The following is a 20,933-nucleotide window of genomic DNA, read 5'->3' as shown; positions in this document are numbered from 1 at the left end:
GCATGCAGGAAGTGCTCGGAGCTGTCTTCTTTCTGGAGTCCTCTTGTTGGAAGGACAGCCCGTATCCTAGGCAATGAGAAACTGGCCATTATGCAAATCACAGGAGATTCAGCTCAAGTCTTATCCAGCTCCTGGGAGCCTCATTCAGCTCCGTAGGTCAGACCCGTGAACAGGGCCCCCACCACAGCTCAAGGCATTCCCATTACCCTTGAATAAGGATAATTGATGGATGTACTTCAGGGGAACCATAAACTCTCCTTCCAGATTAGACTCAAAACTGTTTGTGTGCATTTTTCTGCAGAGACATGATCTATGGTTTTGACCAGGATCTCAAAGGGGCTATGACCTAGGGAACGCCAGGAATCTGCTGTGGAAGGTGTCTTCATCCGTAATCGGGGGACGGGGCGAGGGGGGGCGTCGCGGGGGCCGGAGGAAAGGCAGCCCGGGGCTGTTGTGGGCCGAGCGCTGGCATGCCTGAGTACGTGCCTGCGATTAAAAACTACAAGCAGCTAAAGCTGCACTTTGGATAGTAGAGGACATAATTGTTTTTCCCCCTTTAGGTTATGAAATTTTCTTTTAATATTTTTATTTTGACAAATTTAGATTTATAGAAAAGTTGCAAAAAAACATTCCCATTTGTCCATCTCCTCGATTCCCTAAACGTTAACATTTTGCCCCATTTGCTTTATTCTTTCTCTGCACGTACATTTTTTTCTGAACCATTTGGCAGTAAGCTGCAGAGATGACGTCCTTTGCTTCTAAATACTCGAGTGGATTCCCCCAAACACGGACATGACCGTGCATGGCCACGTGGGTCAAATCTGCAGTTGTCAGGACAATAACGCTGACAAAGTACCAAACCGACAACAAACCTCGTTCAGATTTCATCGCCCTCCCCCCCCCATAACCCATATTACCTCCAGTTACGGTGTCTCTTTGACTTCTTTCATATGACAAAACATTGACATTTTTGAAAAGTGTAGGCTATTTTGAAGAATGTCCATCAGTTTGGGTTTGTCTCGGATTCAAGCTTTGCACTTTTGGCAGGAATTCTGTAACAGTGACGTTGTGTCTTCCTCGGAGTGTATCGGCAAGCACACGATGCCAATCTGTCCCACCGTGGGAAATCTGGGTAGGATGGCGTCGGCCCGGTTTCCCCACTATGAGATTACTAAGTATTCCTTTGTAATTAGTATGTATCTTGTGGGAAGATACTTTGAGACTATAAATGTCCAGTTACTCCTCAAACTTCCACCCCTGATGTTAGTATCCGCTGATAATTATTGCCTAATTCAATTATCACAATGATGATTGACAGATGGTGATTTTCTGATTCCATTACTGCTTCTGCATCTGTCCATCATACGGAAGAGCTTTCCTTCCTCCCCATTTATTTACTTATTCACTCAAGATCCTATTTTAAGGCCGGGCGCGGTGGCTCACGCCTGTAATCCTAGCACTCTGGGAGGCCGAGGCGGGTGGATCGCTCGAGGTCAGGAGTTCAAGACCAGCCTGAGCAAGAGTGAGACCCCGTCTCTACTAAAAATAGAAAGAAATTATATGGACAACTAAAATATATACATACAAAAAATTAGCCGGGCATGGTGGCGCATGCCTGTAGTCCCAGCTACTCGGGAGGCTGAGGCAGTAGGATCGCTTAAGCCCAGGAGTTTGAGGTTGCTGTGAGCTAGGCTGACGCCACGGCACTCACTCTAGCCCGGGCAACAGAGTGAGACTCTGTCTCAAAAAAAAAAAAAAAAAAAAAAAAGATCCTATTTTACTCTGTGGGCTATAATCCTCTATTGTAATTATTTTAATTCTCAAATTATCCTGGATTTGGCCAGTGGGAGCCCTTTTAGCCTGTCTCCCGGGTCCTCCTGGCACGTGCCTATCATTCTTTTTTTTTTTCTTGAGACAGAGTCTCACTCTTTTGCCCGGGCTAGAGTGCCGTGGCGTCAGCCTAGCTCACAGCAACCTCAAACTCCTGGGCTTAAGCAATCCTCCTGCCTCAGCCTCCCGAGTAGCTGGGACTACAGGCATGCGCCACCATGCCCAGCTAATTTTTTCTATATATGTTTTTAGTTGTCCAGGTAATTTCTTTCTATTTTTTTTTAGTAGAGACGGGGTCTCGCTCTTGCTCAGGCTGGTCTCGAACTCCTGACCTCGAGCGATCCTCCCACCTCAGCCTCCCAGAGTGCTAGGATTACAGGCCACCGCACCCGGCCGGTATCTGTGTAGTTTTATTTTGCATTTCTATAATTATGAATGAGGTTGAACTTATTTTCATGTTTCAGGATCTCTTGTTTACGAATTATGTCTTTTCTCCATTTTTCTATTGGATTTTTGCTATTTTTTCTTCTTAAAGAGCTCTTCACATATCAGGGATATTAGCCTGTTATCTGTCAGGTATATTGCAAGTATTTTCTTTCAGTTTGTGAATTGCTTTTTGATCTTATTTGTGGTGTTTTCTTTCCTATGGAAGAGTTTTGCTTATGTTTTTGTATGGTCACATTAGTATTTTATTTCATCTGGATTTAGAGTCATACATCTTTCCCTGCACCCGGGTTAAAGAGGCATCACACGTGTGTTTGTGGTACTTGTATGCTTTCACTTTTTAGATTTAGAGTCCTGATCCATTTGGAGTTTATTCTTATGTAGGCTATCAAATATAGATCTAACTTTTTCTAAATTGTTAACCAGTTGTCCTGCACCATTTTTTAAAAAGTCTATCTGAATCTATTTCTGGACTTTCTATTCTACTCCACAGGACTATTTAATTCTGCCTCACAGATCTGACAACTATCCTGCTGTAATTACAGAGGCTTTTACAGTTTTAATGTCTGGAAAGGCTAGTCTCCCCTTTGCAATTTTTCTTTTTTAAAAAATGTTTTCCTGGCTATTCTTGCATGTCATCTTTTTAAAGCACACACTTAAATAACATTTTAATGACAAAATTTGATACTCTGGGGTGTCAAAATGGAAATGCCAACAGCAAGGTTTCCAGGGATGTTAAACATCTGGAAGCAGAGAGGCTTGGCTGGGCCTCAGCTGTCGGGGTCATCTTGGTGCTCCTGGCTTTACTTTGATTACTTTTGGTAACATAAACTGAAAAACGACCCAAGATAGTTGCCGAGAGTGCTGCTTTTTCCCATTGGACAATTCCCTGTAGCAGCTTATTGCATCATCGACTGCTCTTGAGACTTTCGGTATCCACTCCCCATTAGGGCAGGTTCTAGGAGGGACCCGCAAGCTGGCCTCGAAGTGTGAGAATGCTGCTGACGGTTTTCCCATGGTTAGTTGGCGCAGGGCAGGTGGTGTGTCTTCACTCTCCTCCTCTCCTGCTGCCTGCTCCTGTCCCAGCTGCACCAGCTCCTGGTTTGACAGATCTTCATGGGACCACAGCAGCTGGTCCACAGCAGCCTCTACAGCCTCTGCCATGGCCACACGCTTGGCGAGGGTCATAATGGTTTGCTGAGGCTGTGAAATGGTATCTGTCTGGGGAAAACTCTGGGACTGAACACGCTCAGGCCAAATCTGCCACACACTGTTCATTATTGCGGGTTTGAGCTCCTCCCAAGCCACTGCAATGTTGTCCACAACTCCCTGATCATAGCTATCATAGCTGCTTCAAATCGCCTTAACACTTCTAATTTGATGTCAAAGGTAATTGCTTTCCGTTCCCTTTTGCTACCAGGGGTGACAGTTGCATTTAGGAGCCTTTTCCCAGGCATTTCTGCCTCAAAAATGTAATAAAATCACAGCACCCTCAAGTGCAAGAATACTGTGGTTACTCTATGCTCCCCTGAAGAACTTGGGAAAGAGAAAACGAGCAGGCAAGTAGCGCAGGCTGATGCTCCTAGGGACGTGGGGGGGACACCACAGGCCTGCCCAGCTCCACTGCCCAGGAACAGGCTGGTTCGCTCTCGACTCCAAGGAGGTCCACGTGGGCCTCGATGGTGTCAAAGTCCAAATTCCCAGACGGCACAGCCGCAGACACAGCAAAAGTGGCGTGGGCTCCTGTGGCTCCAGAGAACCACCAACTAACCGATCAGCCAAACGACGATCCGTAAAAGGGAACAATGCGGGACAACGTCTACCTAATCAGTTCCTTGGTTCACGACCCACATTGGCGCAACAACCCAGGCCGACTGCGGAACCAGCAGGGACACCTGTGACGCGGCCGACGTACGCGGGCGGGGCGAGCGCAGCGCGAGCGTTCACTTTTGTGAGCCGCTTCCCATGGAGGACCCCAGAAGCGAGTGTTCGTGGAGATGCCTGACTTAAGAGAAGTCTAAAAGCGCGGGGACACCTCCTAGCGCCTAGCCCGAGTCCGCTGCTGGGGTTTCTGCGCTCCGCTGTCTGGGAAGGGCGAGGCGGCGCTCACGGCAAGCTCCTCGCCTACTCAGGCGGAGGATAGACACCTAAGAGAGGTCCCCAGCCGGCGCTGTGGCCATACTGCGCACGCGCTCGGCCTCCCTGAGCCCGCAGCGCGCATGCGGGGATGCGGTGCCCTATGAGCTGTCTGCTGTTGCGCGTGCGCGCGTCCTAGCGGCGCGAGGTTGGGGGCGGGGGATGTTGTACCGGCTGATGGTAGCTGTCGGCAGTCGAACGGTGATCGGGCCCCTCGCCGTGGTGTGGCGATGTGCTGGTGGCACGGGAGGCGACAGGACGGCCGGGACCAGCGTGAGGGCCCTTGGCATAGCCCGGCGGGTGAGCATGGAGGCCCTGTCTGCTGGTTCCGGCGGCCGGCGGTGACGCCATCCACCTGCGCCAGCCGGCGCGGGGCAGCGGGGGGCGGCCACACCTCGGCGCGGTGGCCGCGGGCTCTGCGGCTCGAGTCCTTTGCGATGATGTCGGCTGCCCCTGGCCGGAACCTCCCGCTCCCTGGCCGCACTGTCCCCGTCCTCCGAGTTCTTCCTCCTCGCCTGCACGCTACCCCTTCCACCCACTTCTTTCGAAATTCCCGCTGTCTCTCAGATGCCCGGCCCTTTGTCCGTTCCCCTCGGGAAACTGAGCAGGAGCCTCCAGCCTCCTTTCTCTCCTCTCCAAAGAGCCGCATTAGCTCCTGAGTCCCTCCCCGCCGCCAGCCAGCCGTGTTGCTTAGACTGGGAGGCTCAGCGGAAGTAACAGCTCTGCTCTGTCTACCTCAGAGTCGCTGATACGGTGACAGACGTGAAAGAGCTTTGTGAGCTGTTCTTTATTCAACGAGCGTTGGTTGAGCCCAGCTCTGCCACTCTAATAACAGCTAATACTGTTTGCAGGCTCAGGCGCTAAGGGCTTTACAGGGCTGTCTCGTTTTAGTCTTAAACCTGCCCCGTAGGTAGGTGTTAGTATGACCCTATTTTATAGAAAAAGAAACGTATGGAATAATCCATGTTTTAAGATTGTTTTATTTCTGTATTGATACATCCCAGTGGGCGGCGGTCACAGTGCATTTTTTTTCTGATGCACTAATGCGGAAGTTTTGAATTTTGCTCCCAGAAAGGTATCATGGTGTTCAGACAGTAGTTAAATAGGAAGGACTCCATGAACTTATTTTCTGTCCTGGCTTCAGGAATGATGTCCCCCCTCATCTCCATTCATTTGGGAAACTGCAGGATAGTTTTGTTTTTAGCAACGTCAGTGAAAGCGGAGTCTTTCACCTGTGGTCATGTGGCATCTCAGCATTGCAGAGGGTTGTTCTGGTTAACATGGGTCAAAAGTCAGTAATATCCTAAGTCTACGGCCTGGTATGGCACAGGTGAGTTGTGAATCACTGACTGCAGTGGGCCTCCATGTCTTTAGGAAGGGAGGAATTTGGATGGTCTGTGGGTTCCTTCCTAGACTGGATCATTCATCCTTATCTCATTTGCTAGGCAAGTATCTGTTGGCAGTCTACTGCCAGGGAAGACCATGGTGAACAAGACGGGCACTGGCTCAGCCCCGTGGTCTGCCCTCTTTTGAGGACTTCACGATTGGTGGGCTGAAGCTGCCAGCAAGGCAGGAGGGGAGGTGGCACTGTGTTTCATAGTTAACCCTAACAGCGCTGCGCAGGGGGAGTTTGTGTTGTGGAGTTTTCCACGTGCTCATCTCTCATTCGATTTGCTGCCCACGCTGTCCTTGCTCTTGTCTCACACTTGTACTCCCAGCACTCTGGGAGCCCGAAGCGGGACCATTGCTTAAGGCCAGGAGTTTGAGACCAGCCTGAGCAAGAGAAGACCCTGTCTCTACAAAAAATAGAAAAATTATCTGGGCGTTTTGGCACATACCTGTAGTCCCAGCTACTCAGGGGGCTGAGGCAGCAGGGTTGCTTGAGCCCAGGAGTTTGAGGTTGCTGTGAGCTAGGCTGACGCCACGGCACTCACTCTAGCCCGGGCAACAGAGTGAGACCCTGGTCTCAAAAAAACAAAAAACAAACAAAGAAAAAAACCCCAAAGGAATTGGATGTTTTGGAGCTCTATAGAGTCGTACTTTGTACCTCAAGGGCTGTAGGCTACCTGGATCTATAGAGCCCCAGCACAGGGTACTCTCTCTTTGTCGGGGTCCTGGAGAAGCCCTGGAAGGCCTGGGTGCCAGCATTCTCATCACACACCTCCAGCTACGTTGTTTACTTCAGGCACTCACATTACCTCTTAATTTCTGCTTTTCTGTCTCTCCAGTGGGGGTGATAGCATCTCCTTTTTCAGATGGGCAGTGAGGATTGAGTGAGGTGACTGAGAAGCTCCCGGCACCCTCCAGTGCCCAGTAATGACCAGCTTCTGTTCTCTGTGTGGATCTCCTGTTGGTCATACCCTGGGTCCCAAACCCCAGTCAGGGTGATGCACCTGCGTGGCATCTTTTGGGTTTCATTGTTGAGTCTGTGCTGGGAACTGTCTTGTTAGTGCTGGGCTGACTTGCTGAGGCAGGGGGATCCATTCACGGTGCAGAAGTCCTCATCAGCCCTGCAGCCTTTGCTCCGTGGCGTGGTGTCATCGCCTTTGCCACCAGCATCTTTCTGAGCTTTTTTTGGATTTTTCCCTAATTTTAATGTCATTTTCGTAGCATACCTTATTTTTTAGTCTGTGGTGGTGTTTGATGTGGAAATTTGAATAATTTAGTTGATTATCAATTTACTAACTGGGGAATGAACTTATTTTGGGGTAAAAGCCTAAAATAATTTGGGGGATGAGAACCTGCCTTATCTGAATGTTTTTTCTTATTTATTTATTTTTTTTTATTTTTTCTTCTTTTTATTTTTTTTTATTTTATTCTTTTTTGTTGTTGATTTTTTTCCCTTTGTTCACAGCATCAGAACATAATTACCCTGAATGTTAATGCTGCTGAAATAACGTAGGTGTTGCCAACTATGTCAACTATGAGTCTGATTTCATAATAGTAAAATACTGAGGACAATCCAGATTCTTTGCTTATGTTGGAATTTTTGTTGAATACAATTAGTAGTAGTTGTTTTTTAAGTATGTTGCAGTGGTTTTTGTTTAATGGCATTTGACTTATAATAATGAAAAATACAAATCGTTTCTAGTCCTGTCGTTAACTAATGTGTTAGGTATTGTTAGCATCTTATGGTAAAAACTGGTCTTTTCCTCCTTGAGGACTGAAGAAAATACAGGAAGGTCTGGAAAATTATTTGCCTTCTTAGTTTGGCAAAAACATTAACCTCTTGCTGGGCACAGTGGCCTGGGCCTGTAGTCCCAGCTACTTGGGAGGCTGAGGCAGGAGGATCAGTTGAGCTCAGGAGTTTGAGGCTGTTGTGTACTGTGATCACACCCGTAGGTAGCCACTGTACTCCAACCTGGGCAGCACAGTGAGATTTCATCTTTTTTTTTTTTTTTTTTTTTAAATCAACTCTTGGTTGATCAAAGATGAGTCATAGTGTATTTCAGTATTTTCATTTAACACAATTTTAGATTTTAGTCTTACAGTTATGTTTGTTTTTGAAGTTGTAATATTTTAAGTTACTAAGCGATGGTTAGTTTTTTTGTTTTGGGGGGGTCTTGTTGCTTGCTGTAGCTATGAAAATTCTTTATGCATTTATGTAGTGAATTTGTTCCCGTTTATCCTGTTGAATCATACTTTTAATAGTATATTTAAGCAGGTGAATAAAGGCAGCAAGCTTCCGTCTCCGCCCGCATCCTGCCTCTTCCAGCCCTTCCTGAGACAATGTTGCAGAAGCAGCTGGTGAAGGAACCGTGTGTCGTTTCAGGCCCTCCGGGAGATCCAGTGTCAGCAGCTGGCTCTGCAGGGGAGACCTGTGTCATTTTCCCAGCGGCTGTCTTCAAAACCACCCAGAGGTACCTGTCTGTCCCCTACCGTCACTAGCAGCACGAGGTTTGCAGGGACTGTGTCTCCCACAGGGATTATCCAGAGGACGAGGAGCAGGAGAACTCAGGCTGCGCCTGTCCTCCCCTGTGCTGGCTTCCATATTGAGCCACATGACAGCAGCTTCTCCATGCCTTTGTGGTTTTTTATATCTCAGTAAAGCTGGCGAAAGGGAAACTCCTTTAGAAGCAGGTTTCTAGGTGAATCTTTGGAAGGTATGGGAACAAATTTTTGTTTCTGCATATCTGACTCTGAGGACCAGCCAAGCCTCATGTTTGGAAAGTAAAACAGAGATGATGTGCAGACTGTAGTCAGCCTAGAGCACATCTGTCTGCTTAGAGCCCTTCAGAGCAGGCCGTGGCCTGTGTTGAGTGCTCCAGGGACAGTGCTCACAGAGGCCGCTGGAGACCGGGTCTCGCAGAGAAGACGACGCGCCCCAGCACTAGGGCCTAGGGGCGCATGTTGATTGTATCAAGCAAGAAAGTCAGGAAAGACAACTGAGTTCTCTCCTACTTCCTCTGTGCTGATTGGACGTTCTGATTGATTTCCTGAGTGTGATTCTTCTCCTAAAGTACTAGAACCTCATCATTTTGTCCCTAAGGGTTTGCGAAGTACTTGAAGAGGGGTAGAAGAAATAGACTCAAAAATCAATAGGTCCAAAAAAGGTAAAAGGGCCAATTTGACAAATTAGACTGTCACGTTTTACATTTGAGTAATTTTAAAACATTCACTAATTTGGGCGTTAATCTGCCTGGGAGCTAACAGCATGTGGGTCTGTGAGTGTGTGATGTTGACGTTCTCCTCCCTTGTTCAGGGTGTCACCCGTGTCACTCCGTTCCTTGTCTTTGTCTCTCAGCATCTTCTCCCCTTGTTTGGACCCTCAGCCTTGACAAATCATCTTTTAAATTACATGAAGGTTTGGTGGTGTGGGTTGGGTTTGGGGATTGGTGAAGTCCGTGTTTGTTCCGTGTGTTTCTCCTGTGAAATGTGTCCTGCTCAGGTACCTGTGGTCACGGAACAGGAAACGTACGAGTGTGTTGGGACGTGTGGTGATGTACCGTGCTACAAATGGAATGTTTCTGTAAAGACTCGTGGTTTGTCCTGAAATTTGTGCAAATTTTTACTTTATTTTACAATATGATTTTTTTCATTTCTGGGGTCACCTTGGCCTTGTCCACGTTTTCATGGTATTTTGGGGTTACAGGAAGAGGCTAATGGGACTCCACCTTGATAGTAATAGTCTGTAGGTCACAAGGGGCAAGGTTTTCTGAGGAGGGGTGGACTCTGCTTAGAGCAGGTGACATGCATCTTGGTTCTCTTAGGAAGGGGACGCCTGTGCCAGCCTGCCTCACCGTTTTCTTTCCTTACTGCTTGCTGTCTTTCCCGTAACTACAGCCAATGTTGGGACTGTTAGCCAAAAAAAGTTTTGCTATTAAAGCTCAGGTTTGAAGCCAGCAAGGTGAAATTTGAGGGATTTTTAGATGTATCTGAAGCTACTTCTTGGCAATAGTCTCTTCCTCTTGCTGTTCCCTGTTTATTTCCAGAAGGCATTGGTGTTATTAAAATTGTATGTTGAAAAGTGTTTTGTATTCTCTTAATCCTCTTTCTCTGGAAAGTCATATATGTAATTGTTTTCTGAAGTCAGTCTTTGTTTTCTCGTAGAAGCTGGTGACCCAAAGAACGCTGGGCTGGCGGAGATGGAGGCAGGAGAGGAGGGAAGCGGGCAGGCCCTGCCCAGTGGAGACGGACGCAGAAGGTGTGTGTGGGTCCGAGGGCCAGCCCCAGCCCCTGCGCCTCCCCCAAGGGCTCCGTCACCGCAGAGCCTGCGGTTCGTGTGGTCTTTGTCTCGGTCCGTTCCTGCTGCTGTCACAAAATACCGTGGACTGGGTAGTTTATAAACAGGATAAGTTTATTGCTCACCATCCTAGAGGCTGGGAAGTCCAAGATCAAGGTGCTGACCAGTTTGGTGTCTGGCGAGGGCCTGATTTCTGCTTCTGCGATGGTGCCTTGAACGCTGCTTCGCCCAGAGGGGACGATGGCTGCGTCCGCCTCGCAGGGTGGAAGGGATGAAGGTTCTCCCTCAGGCCCTTGTATTAGGGCACCGGTCTCATTCGCGAGGGCTCCGCCCAGCCACTTTCCAAGGGCCTGCACCTCGGGGTTGTGTTCTAACGTATGCATTTTGGAGGGACGCATACATTCAAACCCACAGCAATCTTTCTGCTTGCTAAGTTGAAGGATTAGTTCAAAGATTCAAATAAATTAATTTCTGAAAATGTGTTGCAATTTCTATCTAGTGTTGAATGACCAGATAAGAAGTAACTCTAACAAGCTGGCCGCAAAGGCAGCACCTCCCTGGGTTTCTGCTTCCCGAGGTGTCTTTGGGTATGTTTCACACACCTTGCGGAGGCCTTTCCTCAGCAGAGGAGCGGTTTGGCTTCGCCACACACTGAGGCCACGTCACGTAGAATCAGGAGGGAAGGTTTGGGGAGCTTTTCGGATAACATCTGAAAGAGGAAATAGCCATTTTCATGAAGAAACTGCCCTCATTTAACTGGGAAACATGTCATCTTTTCTTTCACAGGGCGAGGTCCCCTGGGACAACAAGGATTTCCGCAGTCTGGCCGTTTTGGGGGCAGGCGTTGCCATGGGATTTTTCTACTTCTACTTTCGAGATCGTGGAAAGGAAATCGCGTGGAAGCACTTTGTACAGTATTACCTGGCCAGGGGTCTGGTGAGGGGAATTTGCAGGCTACCTACCGGGAAGGAGGGCGGCGGACCCTGCTCGAGGTCTGTGGTGGCCTGGAGAGGTCGGGGGTGCCGAGGCCTTGGCTGAGAATTCGTGTGTGGTGGGGGTCTCGAGGGGTCCCACCCTTGGGGCGTAGACAAAACAGGGTTTTACTTTTCCAATAACTACTCTAACAGAATGGTGTTACACGCACTTTCTTGCTGCGTGGAGACTTCCTTAATGTAATGGCCTGACTTTATCTTTTTTTTTTTTTTTTTTTTTTGAGACAGAGTCTTGTTCTGTAGCCCAGGCTGGAGTGAGTGCCGTGGCGTCAGCCTAGCTCACAGCAACCTCAGACTCCTGGGCTCAAGCAATCCTCCTGCCTCAGCCTCCCGAGTAGCTGGGACTACAGGCATGCGCCACCATGCCCGGCTAATTTTTTCTATATATATTTTTAGCTGTCCATATAATTTATTTCTATTTTTGGTAGAGATGGGGTCTCGCTCTTGCTCAGGCTGGTCTCGAACTCCTGAGCTCAAACGATCCGCCCACCTCGGCCTCCCAGAGTGCTAGGATTACAGGCGTGAGCCACCGCGCCCGGCCACTTTATCTTTTTTTAGGTTTGGCTTCTAAGAATTCTGTTTGTCCGTTTCTCCTTAAATGCCAGTCCCATAGCTGACTGAGGTCTTTTCTCTCCCTGTGGTGTGCTGCCGGCCCTGCTGGCTGTGGGTTTCTGTGCAGAGACACCACCTGTCCTGCAGGAGCGTGAGTTTGTCCGGGTGCTTGGGTCCAGTGAACACTGCTTCAGCTGAACTTCCACAAGGGCGGCTGCCTGGCTTCACAGGTGCCCTCAGGGGTGTTTGCTAAATGATGCACTGTTAGGACTGAACTTCTCTCTGCTTGACACTCCTTTCCTGTCAGGGTTTGTGGCCAAGGTGTTTTGTCTGGTCCCTGGGCACATGCCTGTCTTCAGAGAGGCCCTTGACGATGCTGCTGCCTAGGGGAGTGCTTATGGGGGGCTGGGGGGCTGCAGCCCAGCCCCTCCCTGTCACAGACCTGCCACCTCCGGGTGTAGCCGTAAGGAGCAGTAGGACAGGTGTGTCGGCCCAGGGTGTCTTTCTGTGCATGGATTCTGGACAGATTCTAGAGCTTCTGAGAAGTCCTCCCCGAGCGTCTGACGTGCTGGCAGTGACAAGGCCGTGCTGTGGCCGCGAGGCATCTCTGTAATAAACACACTCACACTGGTCGTAGAACCCTCTGTTTCAATTGTGTTCAGACTTAATAAGCCTTTACTGCAGAGACCAGAACGCCGTCTGCTGGAGCGATGAGTCGTGTTGCATTCTACTCTTGGGCTGGAGCTCTCAGCTGGAGAGGTTCTTTTGCTTTTCTTTCTTCTTTCTAATTAAAACTCAGTCTCTTATACCGTGAAACATGCATCCCTGCCCGGGTGGTCTAGCTCCAGGAGTGAGGGGAGGCCTTTCCAAGCGGGGGCTTCCTGCCCAAGGTGCCCCTGCCCAGCAGCCCTCGGCAGCCCCAGCCTCGGACCCAGACCCACCCGCGCCTGCCGCGTCTGGAGCGTTCTGCCCTGGGGTCGCGTCCCCTCTCGCCACCGCAGGTCACGGTGTCCTGCCCAGTGCTGAGTGAGGTGTGTTCACGCTCAGGTACCGTTGTCTGCCGCAGGGTGATGAGTGAGCAGTTCTCCAGGCTGGCGCGTGGAGGATGTCGTCCGCCTCACGCCTGGAATGTGCTTCCCGGAGACCCTGCGGACGGCAGCTGTCCATTTATGTACCGAAGTTAGGAACTGGAATAAGTTACCTAGACTTTGGTTTTCTGTGCCCCTCAGCGGGGAGGACTCAGCACTGCCCCTCGGCAGGGAGGACTCAGCAGAGAGGACTCAGTACTGCCCCTCCACAGGGAGGACTCAGTAGGGAGGACTCAGCAGAGAGGACTCAGTACTGCCCCTCCACAGGGAGGACTCAGTAGGGAGAACTCAGCACTGCCTCTCCACAGGGAGGACTCAGTAGGGAGGACTCAGCAGAGAGGACTCAGTACTGCCCCTCCACAGGGAGGACTCAGTAGGGAGGACTCAGCACTGCCCCTCCGCAGGGAGGACTCAGTAGGGAGGACTCAGCAGAGAGGACTCGGCACTGCCCCTTGGCAGGGAGGACTCAGCACTGCCCCTTGGCAGGGAGGACTCAGCAGGGAGGACCCAGCACTGCCCCCAGCAGGGGGGACTCAGTAGGGAGGACTCAGCACTGCCCCTCTGCAGGGAGGACTCGTAGGGAGGACTCAGCACTGCCCCTCCACAGGGAAGAGTCAGTAGGGAGGACTCAGCACTGCCCCCAGCAGGGAGCACTCAGCAGAGAGGACTCGGCACTGCCCCTCGGCAGGGAGGACTCAGCAGGGAGGACTCAGCACTGCCCCCAGCAGGGAGGACTCAGTAGGGAGGACTCGGCACTGCCCCTCGGCAGGGAGGACTCAGCAGGGAGGACTCAGCACTGCCCCCAGCAGGGAGGACTCAGTAGGGAGGACTCGGCACTGCCCCTCTGCAGGGGGGACTCAGTAGGGAGGACTCGGCACTGCCCCTCCACAGGGAAGAGTCAGTAGGGAGGACTCAGCACTGCCCCCAGCAGGGAGGACTCAGCAGGGAGGACCCAGCACTGCCCCCAGCAGGGAGGACTCAGTAGGGAGGACTCAGTAGGGAGGACTTGGCAGGAATTGCACTGCCCCAAGTAGAAACACACCCAGTGTCCACCGACAGACGGAAAGGTAAATAAACTGGCATATGCTAAAAAAGAACTCAGCTGTAAAAAGGAGTGAGGTATTGACACGTGCTACAAAGTGGATAAGTGGATCATGAACCCGGACAATATTGTTCCAAGGGCAAGAAGTGAGACACAAAAGGCCACGTGTTGCGTGATCCCACTTGTGTGAATGTGCAGAGTAGGCAAAGCCGCAGAGACAGTCGGCGAGTGGTTTGCCAGGGGCGGGACTCGCGGGTCGTGGGCGGAGGCGCCTCCTTCATAGCAGTGACGGAGTCTCCTAAAACTCGGTCATGGCAACAGTCCCACAAACTTGAAAGTTCGCTGAAAATCATTGACATGTACACTTAAAATGGGTGGATGTCATGGCATATAAATTACACCTCAATAAAGTTAAACCAGGAAACTTGGCTAAAAATAATGGCGACTGATGAAGTAGCTCCCGTTACCCTCAAGTTCTCCGCTGAAGTTCAGCCCTGGCCTCTCTGGTGGAGCCCTTCCTCTGACAGCCGATCCAGCTCAAGCTCTGGTGGCCAGGGACAGCGCTGACTGTGGGCTGTTTCTCCTTTCCTGCGTCAGGTGCTGATGTTGCTAACGTTTGCAATGAAGCGGCGCTGATCGCTGCCCGCCACCTGAGACCCTTTGTCCAGGAGCAGCACTTTGAGCAGGCCATCGAGAGGGTTGTTGGAGGTGAGCCCGCAGCCCCTGGGGGGGGCGCGTTTGCAGCTGGGTCCTGGCAGGCTCACGCTCGGGCCCCAGCCTCATTCTGGATACAGGAACTGGGACCAGTTTTCTAAACCCAAATTTGGGACTTGGGATCTTGCCACAGCTTTCATGCCCCTGTGGGAACAACATTGAGGACTTGAAAGGGGCAGGACTTTGGGGCATGAGAGGGCCTGAGGGGACAGACAGAACCAGGTTTGGATGCTGGCTGTGGACGGCAGGGCAGGGAGGGGCAGGGAGCCGCAGTGGGTGGGTTTCCGGGGAGAAGCCTTGTGGAAGCTGCAGGGACTGTCCCCTGGTTGCTGCCGGGGCTTTCCTGGGACAGCACTGCTGTGAGGGAGTGAACGTCAGTGCGTCGTCTTCGGCTCAGCGGACGGGGCAGGGGGTGAGTCACACGGCCTCCTGCCACTTGGGACGCGCAGCCGGGTCAGCCTGGGGGGCTGGAGTCAGCGGTGGGGAAGGGACTCCTAGTGCCGCGGAGGTTGGTCTGGGGATGGAGACCGGGAGGTGCCACCCCTGTCCTTCACGGCCCAGGCCTGAGCTGTGAGACGGCCATCGGCCAGGTGGCAGGTCATCCTTGCTGCTTCCTCTCTGTTTAGCTCCTTATTGAGGTGTGACATACAGAAGGTACAAACAAGTAGCCAAACGCAGACCCTCACCGGAGCTGCTTGAGGACTGTCCTCGGGGCCCTGGTGCGCTGCTTATCCAGGGTGGCTGGGCTGCGCCGAGGCCGTCACCTGTCTGTGCCTTTTCTTGGCCCTGTTACCTGCCCACAAGCGGGGCCGTGGGACCCTGGCGGAGTCATCCCTTTTGTCCCCCATGCGGTGGAGTGGGGTCACGTCTAGTCAGGTTGCAGGAGGTGACACGGGGCCTCTCTGCAGCTCACACACAGCGAGTCCCATTGGCGTAACGCAGGCCCTGGAAAGGGGGCCACCGTGGGCGAGGAGCCTGGGGAGCACCCGCCGTGGAGCTGGGAGGTGGCGTTTTCCTGCAGGGCAAAGAGCAGTGAGGAGCCAGCGGGGCCTCTGCTGTCCGTGCACAGGGAGGGGAGGGCGGCGCTGGCCGGGCCGCGGGGTCCGGTGTGGCGGCAGGCGTGTGCTGGCCGTGGAGGGCGTGGGGACGCGGTGCCCACTGCAGCTCCCGTTCCTCCCCTCCTCCGCCTCGCCCGGGACTGTGCTCTTAGGCCTTGAGAAGAAGACCCAGGTCCTGCAGCCCAGCGAGAAGGCAGCCGTGGCCTACCACGAGGCTGGACACGCAGTGGCGGGCTGGTTCCTGGAGCACGCGGACCCCCTGTTTAAGGTGGGTCTCCCTTCCCTGCCCGGCTGGGCTGGCCTCCGCCTGGGTGGCTCTGAGCGCCATCTTGTGGCCACGTAGGCACAGCACCTTCAATGGGGCCCTTTGGATTTTTAAGGAATATATTGGTCTAGAATTTGTCAAAAGATTCCGTAGAGGCCAGGCTTGGTGGCTCACACCTGTAATCCCAGCACTCTGGGAGGCCGAGGCAGGTGGATCGTTTGAGCTCAGGAGTTCGAGACCAGCCTGAGCAAGAGCGAGACCCCGTCTCTACTAAAAAAAATAGAAAGAAATTAGCTGGACAACTAAAAAGCATATATAGAAAAAATTAGCTGGGCATGGTGGCACATGCCTGTAGTCCCAGCTACTTGGGAGACTGAGGCAGGAGAATCGCTTGAGCCTAGGAATTTGAGGTTGTTGTGAGCGAGGCTGACGCCACGGCACTCTAGCCCGGGCGACAGAGGGAGACTCTATCTCAAAAAAAGAGATTCCTTAGAGCAGCGGTCCCCAACCTTTTGGGCACCAGGGACTGTTTTTCTGGAAGACAGTTTTTCCGCAGACCAGCAGAGGGGGATGGTTCCAGGCTGATTCAAGCGCATTACACTTATTGTGCACTTTATTTCTGTGATGATTACATTGTAACATACAATGAAGTAATTACACAGCTCTCAGGGACGGGGACCCTGCCTTACAGGATGGGGGGGCAGAGCCCTGGGTGTGGACGCTGGCAGGGCCTCGGCCACCGGCCTCCACAGAGAAGCTTTGATGTGAAAGTCACTCTGAAGCTTCGGATCTGACCATCGGGCTTCTCCAGGGCCCCCACGTGAACCCCATGGAGAGGCGGGGTGCACTGGGCGGCCCTTGGTCCCGGGGCAGCTCAGGGCTCTCTCCTCCCGCACTCCTGTCGAGGGACCTGTGGCGAGAGCTGGGGGAGGTGGGGACGGTGTTCGGGAGGTGACTGGCTCCTTCCTGCCCGCAGCTGTCCATCATGCCCCGGGGCAAGGGGCTCGGCTACGCACGGTACCTGCCCTGGGAGCAGCACCTCTACACGCGCGAGCAGCTCTTCGACCGCATGTGCATGATGCTGGGGGGCAGGGTGGCCGAGCAGCTGTGCTTTGGGCAGGTCACCACGGGGGCGCAGGACGACCTGAGGAGGGTCACCCAGAGCACGTACGCCCAGGTGAGGATGGGCCTCCCGCGCGGGGCTGCTGGCGGCCGTGCTGAGTGCAGGCTCACGCCGGGCTCCGCACATCCAGGTCGCGCAGTTCAGGATGAGCGAGAAGCTGGGCCAGGTGTCTTTCGACTTTCCTCGGCAAGGCGAGACGCTGGTGGAGAAGCCGTACAGCGAGGCGACCGCCCAGCTCATCGACGAGGAGGTTCACCGCCTCATCAGCGCCGCCTACGAGCGCACCCTGGAGCTGCTGACTCGGTGTCGGGAGCAAGTGGAGAAGGCGAGTCCAGGTCCTGGGTCCCGGGTCCCAGGCTGGGTCTCGCCCAGGCTGCCCCTGTCCTCGGGGGCCTGCTGAGGTTTGGGGCTGGCGGGAGCAGACGCCCGGAGCAGTCTGACGGGTGGGCGTCCTTTCCAGGTGGGCGGCGACTGCTGGAGAAGGAGGTGCTGGAGAAGGCCGACATGGTGGGGCTGCTGGGCCCCCGGCCCTTCGCGGAGGGGTCCACCTGCGAGGAATCTGTGGAAGGTACCGGCAGCCCGGAGGAAGACACGTCTCTTCCGGAGGGGCTGAAGGACTGGAACCGGGCACCGGAGGGGGACACGGAGCAGTGTGTGCAGGAGGCCCCGGTAGCTGGCGTGGCCACTGCCTGCACCTGCCGCTGGATGGGACTTGGGGTGACCGCCGCGTTCCCAGAGCCTCTGCAGAGCAGCTGCCAGAATCACCGGAGAACAAGTTACAACACTTGATAACTGCAAGTGGGCGTTTCAGATAAGGGTGCTCTGAACCCACAGAAAAGGGAGCCGGGAGTTGGCCACAGCCAGCCCGAGAGGTGACCGAGAGGGGCCACCGCGCGTCCCTGGACCCTGTTTCTAGAGGACGGCCAGGTCCTGGCTCAGAGGGGAGGGGTGAGGCAGCCCTAAGTGTGGGGTCCAACGACAGGCGCAAGGCGGTGCCTCGGTGGAGACAGGACAGCAGGCTGTCCTAGGGGCTCCGCAGAGAAGTACTGAGGGGGCTGCTGGGCCAGCACGAGAGCCCTCAAGGTGTGCTGAGGTAGAATCGAGGAAAGGAAAGTGTAAGCCGACTTTTAAAGGAGCCATTTGGTTGGTGGAGTGCCCGTCCGTCCTCACAAAGGGCGGCCGTGGGGAGGACGGTGGTCAAGCCCTGTGATCGTCACGGAGGGCCGTTCCCTGCAGTGGCCTTTTGGAATCACAGAGCCCCCACGGCCCCCACCCTGCCTGAGGGAGGGTGTGCAGGGCGCTGGCTGGCGCTGGGGTGTTTGTGGGGAGCAGAGGTCCTGGTGCTTGTCTGTGCGCCCTCCCCTGGGGCTGGGCAGCTAAACAGCAGGAAGGCGGCCGTGGTCGGGGAGGGGCAGGGGCAGAGGCATGGTGTCTGACAGGTGGGCGCCGCCTTCAGGCGGGAGAAGCAGGTGCTGGAGGCTGAGGTGGCGGAGCTGCCGGGCTCCAGGAAGGCCTGCAGGGCTGGGTTAGGGGGTGGGAGCGCCAGGCCCTTCGGAGGCCTCTAGCTGAGAGAGGCTTTGCTCTTCCTTGTTGGTCGGAGTGTGATGAGGGCCCAGGGCCGTGGAGCTGGATTCGGGACCAGTGAGGATGTGCCCCTTCCTCCAGCCCAGGACCCTGCCTCCCGGCCTGGCCTGGGAGCCGGGTGCTGCGGCAGCCCCTGTCTCGGGTGGGAGGATGGGTGCCTGGGTGGCCTGGGGGAGGGGTGGCTCCACTCGCTGTCCCCAGTTGCCCTCAGCTCCTCTCTTGGCCCAGCCCAGCCCAGACACTGGGGCTTTGTGCTGTGTCCAGGGTGTGGGTCATGTTTGCCTCAGAGCCTCAAAAATAGAATTTCCACCTGGGGACGAGCATGTTCAACGTTTGCTCTTTGTGAAACACATCATGGAGTTTTTAGTCTCCGGGGCTCAGCCTGTATTGTGGCCTCCACCAGACCCAGATTAGCTGAGCCACTGGGGGTCCTGTTTGGGCCTGGTCTTGGGGTCCCCTCAAATGGAGGTGGGGTGCTCTCTTGACCCCAGATGGCTTCTGGGACACTCGCGTCTGTGGCAGGTCCTCCAGGGTGCGTGTTGTCAAGGGTCAAGAGAGGTCACAGCTCTGGGTGGAGCTCACCCTGGTGGGGCCTGGTGGGCGGAGCCTGGGGGTCCGTCTCTTGCCTGGGCCCTGGGGTGGTGGGGTGGCGGTTCCCTGCACAGACCTGTCCCCTGCAGCGGCCCCCAGCGCACCTTGTTTGGTCTGGTCGTGCCATCTTCCCCCCAGCCTCCCTGCCTGTGTCCTCCCCAGCGGGCTCTTTACATGAACCTGGAGCAGTCTCGCGCTGTGGGTCCTCACCCTGCACCGGGCCCACCGTGGCCCATTCTCTTTTCCTGTCCATCTTAGTGTGACTTGGAGTTTGCCCGTCATCACCAGGACAGGAGAAGGCCCAGCCCGAGAAGTGTTGGCCGGGAGCAGCGACGCTCCGGGCCCTTCTCAGCCTGCCTGCTGCCGCTGCCAGAGAAGGGCGCGGAGCTCGCTGGGCCTGTGCCCTGGGCCAGGCAGAAAGCAGGTCAGACCTGGCTGGCTCCGTGGTCGCCTCATTTCAGGAGGATTTAAGTGGGTGGGTGTTTGGCCTCGTCTTGGCCTTCTGGGCCGTGCCTGTTGGGCAGAGCCCTCGCTGGGGACTAACTGCTGCCCAGCCCCAGGCCACCTTTGTGGCCGCCTGTGGGCAGAATTTTTACTTCATTAGTGATTCCTTTTTGGACAGGGATCCGGGGCACTCGTCCCCGAGATGTGACCCACATACGCACAGCCTGGAGAGCAGCATGGCTGGGGCTGACCCGAGGGCTGCGCTCCAGGGCAGCCCCCCATCCCCCGTGTCAGCTAGAAAGGAAGAGACTGGCCAGGCCTCGAGGTGTGGGGCGATGCTTTAATCCCACTCTTGGTGGGTGAGATCTGTGCAAGTTGCAGCAGGAAGGATGGAAAACGGGGAGGGAGGCCCTGGGGGTGGAGGTGTGGCCCGGGGCACGGTGGAAAGAGAAAAGGGAAAGCTGCGTGGCTCTGTGGGATCGGGAAGCAGGGCGGTTTTCATTTAGGAGACCGGGTTGGGGCGGGGCCTGGACTTGCCAGCGATGCGGACAAGTTGGGGGGGGGGGGTGGCGCGTCCTGGACACGCCGGCACACGGCAGGCCTCCAGCACATGCCCAGGGCGTCTCTCCAGGAGTCCCGTGAAGATCGGAGCCCGTTTTCCTGCCCTGGAAATGTTTCTGCAGGAAATGGGGCAGCTCGGGGACAAAAAGCAAGTTAAACTTTCATATTAAAACTGTTCTTTGACGGTTCTTTGCTATCAAACAAGAAGCTTATGCTCATGAAAAGCAGTGCCGGGAGGGGCTCGCTGGGTGCTCCTGACACCCCCACAGCAGGGGGGGCCTGTCAGTGGCCGGGACACAGACCCAGAGAGCCACGTGGGCGCAGAGCCGTGGGGGGGCCACGCAGCTGTCTGGGACGTGCCCTTGGGAAGGCGCAGGGTGGGGAAGAGGGTGAACCCCGCCCCCCAGGCAGTCTGGGAGGGGTCGTGGGGTTGAGGCAGTCTGGCGCTATTTGGTGTGTTGAGCTAAGGGGGAGACGGATGCAGAGACGGAGAGAAGCAGGCGCAGGTCTCAGCGGGGAGCCGGGGGAGGGGCCCTGGGGCTGGCGGGGCCTCCGTGGGGCAGACGAAGGGAGCAGGGGTGAGATCAAGGTGGAAACTTCTGGGGCTGACCCCAGCCCACGTGCTCGGCTGGACAGCATTGTGTCCCGTTAGCTGCTACCAAACCTGCGTCTCGTGCTGAGCTTGGGGACCCCCGGGGGGTTCTTGGCACAGTTCCCACAGGCTCAGGTCCCCCACCCTGAGGCCACCATTGCGCCCTCCACCGACAGTCTCATCACCAAGCAGTGACTTGACGGTGTTGTCGTCCTGATCCAGGGTCCAGGAACG

At 54.4% G+C, this 20,933-nt stretch overlaps 1 protein-coding gene across 1 annotated transcript; it reads left to right on the top strand.

Moving 5' to 3' along the window:
- Positions 1–5,915: 5,915 nt before the first annotated feature.
- Positions 5,916–20,303, top strand: LOC138379642 (mitochondrial inner membrane m-AAA protease component AFG3L1-like). The gene is made up of 9 exons (XM_069464786.1): positions 5,916–6,794; positions 8,183–8,270; positions 9,961–10,054; positions 10,880–11,029; positions 14,365–14,475; positions 15,692–15,807; positions 16,781–16,981; positions 17,058–17,256; positions 17,388–20,303. The coding sequence occupies exons 1-9, from the start codon at positions 6,727–6,729 to the stop codon at positions 17,714–17,716; spliced, it is 1,356 nt and encodes a 451-aa protein (XP_069320887.1). The 5' UTR covers positions 5,916–6,726; the 3' UTR covers positions 17,717–20,303.
- Positions 20,304–20,933: the final 630 nt, after the last annotated feature.

The sequence above is a fragment of the Eulemur rufifrons genome, unplaced genomic scaffold (genome assembly GCF_041146395.1).
Source record: "Eulemur rufifrons isolate Redbay unplaced genomic scaffold, OSU_ERuf_1 scaffold_107, whole genome shotgun sequence".
In the NCBI taxonomy this organism is placed as follows: domain Eukaryota; kingdom Metazoa; phylum Chordata; class Mammalia; order Primates; family Lemuridae; genus Eulemur; species Eulemur rufifrons.
The sequence above is the reverse complement of the archived record's forward strand: the minus strand, read 5'-3'. Positions and strand labels throughout refer to the sequence as shown.

Coding starts and splice junctions, on each gene's coding strand:
- LOC138379642 (XM_069464786.1), top strand. CDS start 6,727: ATGACCAGCTTCTGTTCTCTGTGTGGATCTCCTGTTGGTCATACCCTG. Junction 8,271..9,960: donor GTCTTCAAAACCACCCAGAG/GTACCTGTCTGT, acceptor GTTTTCTCGTAG/AAGCTGGTGACCCAAAGAAC. Junction 17,257..17,387: donor GGAGCAAGTGGAGAAGGCGA/GTCCAGGTCCTG, acceptor CGTCCTTTCCAG/GTGGGCGGCGACTGCTGGAG.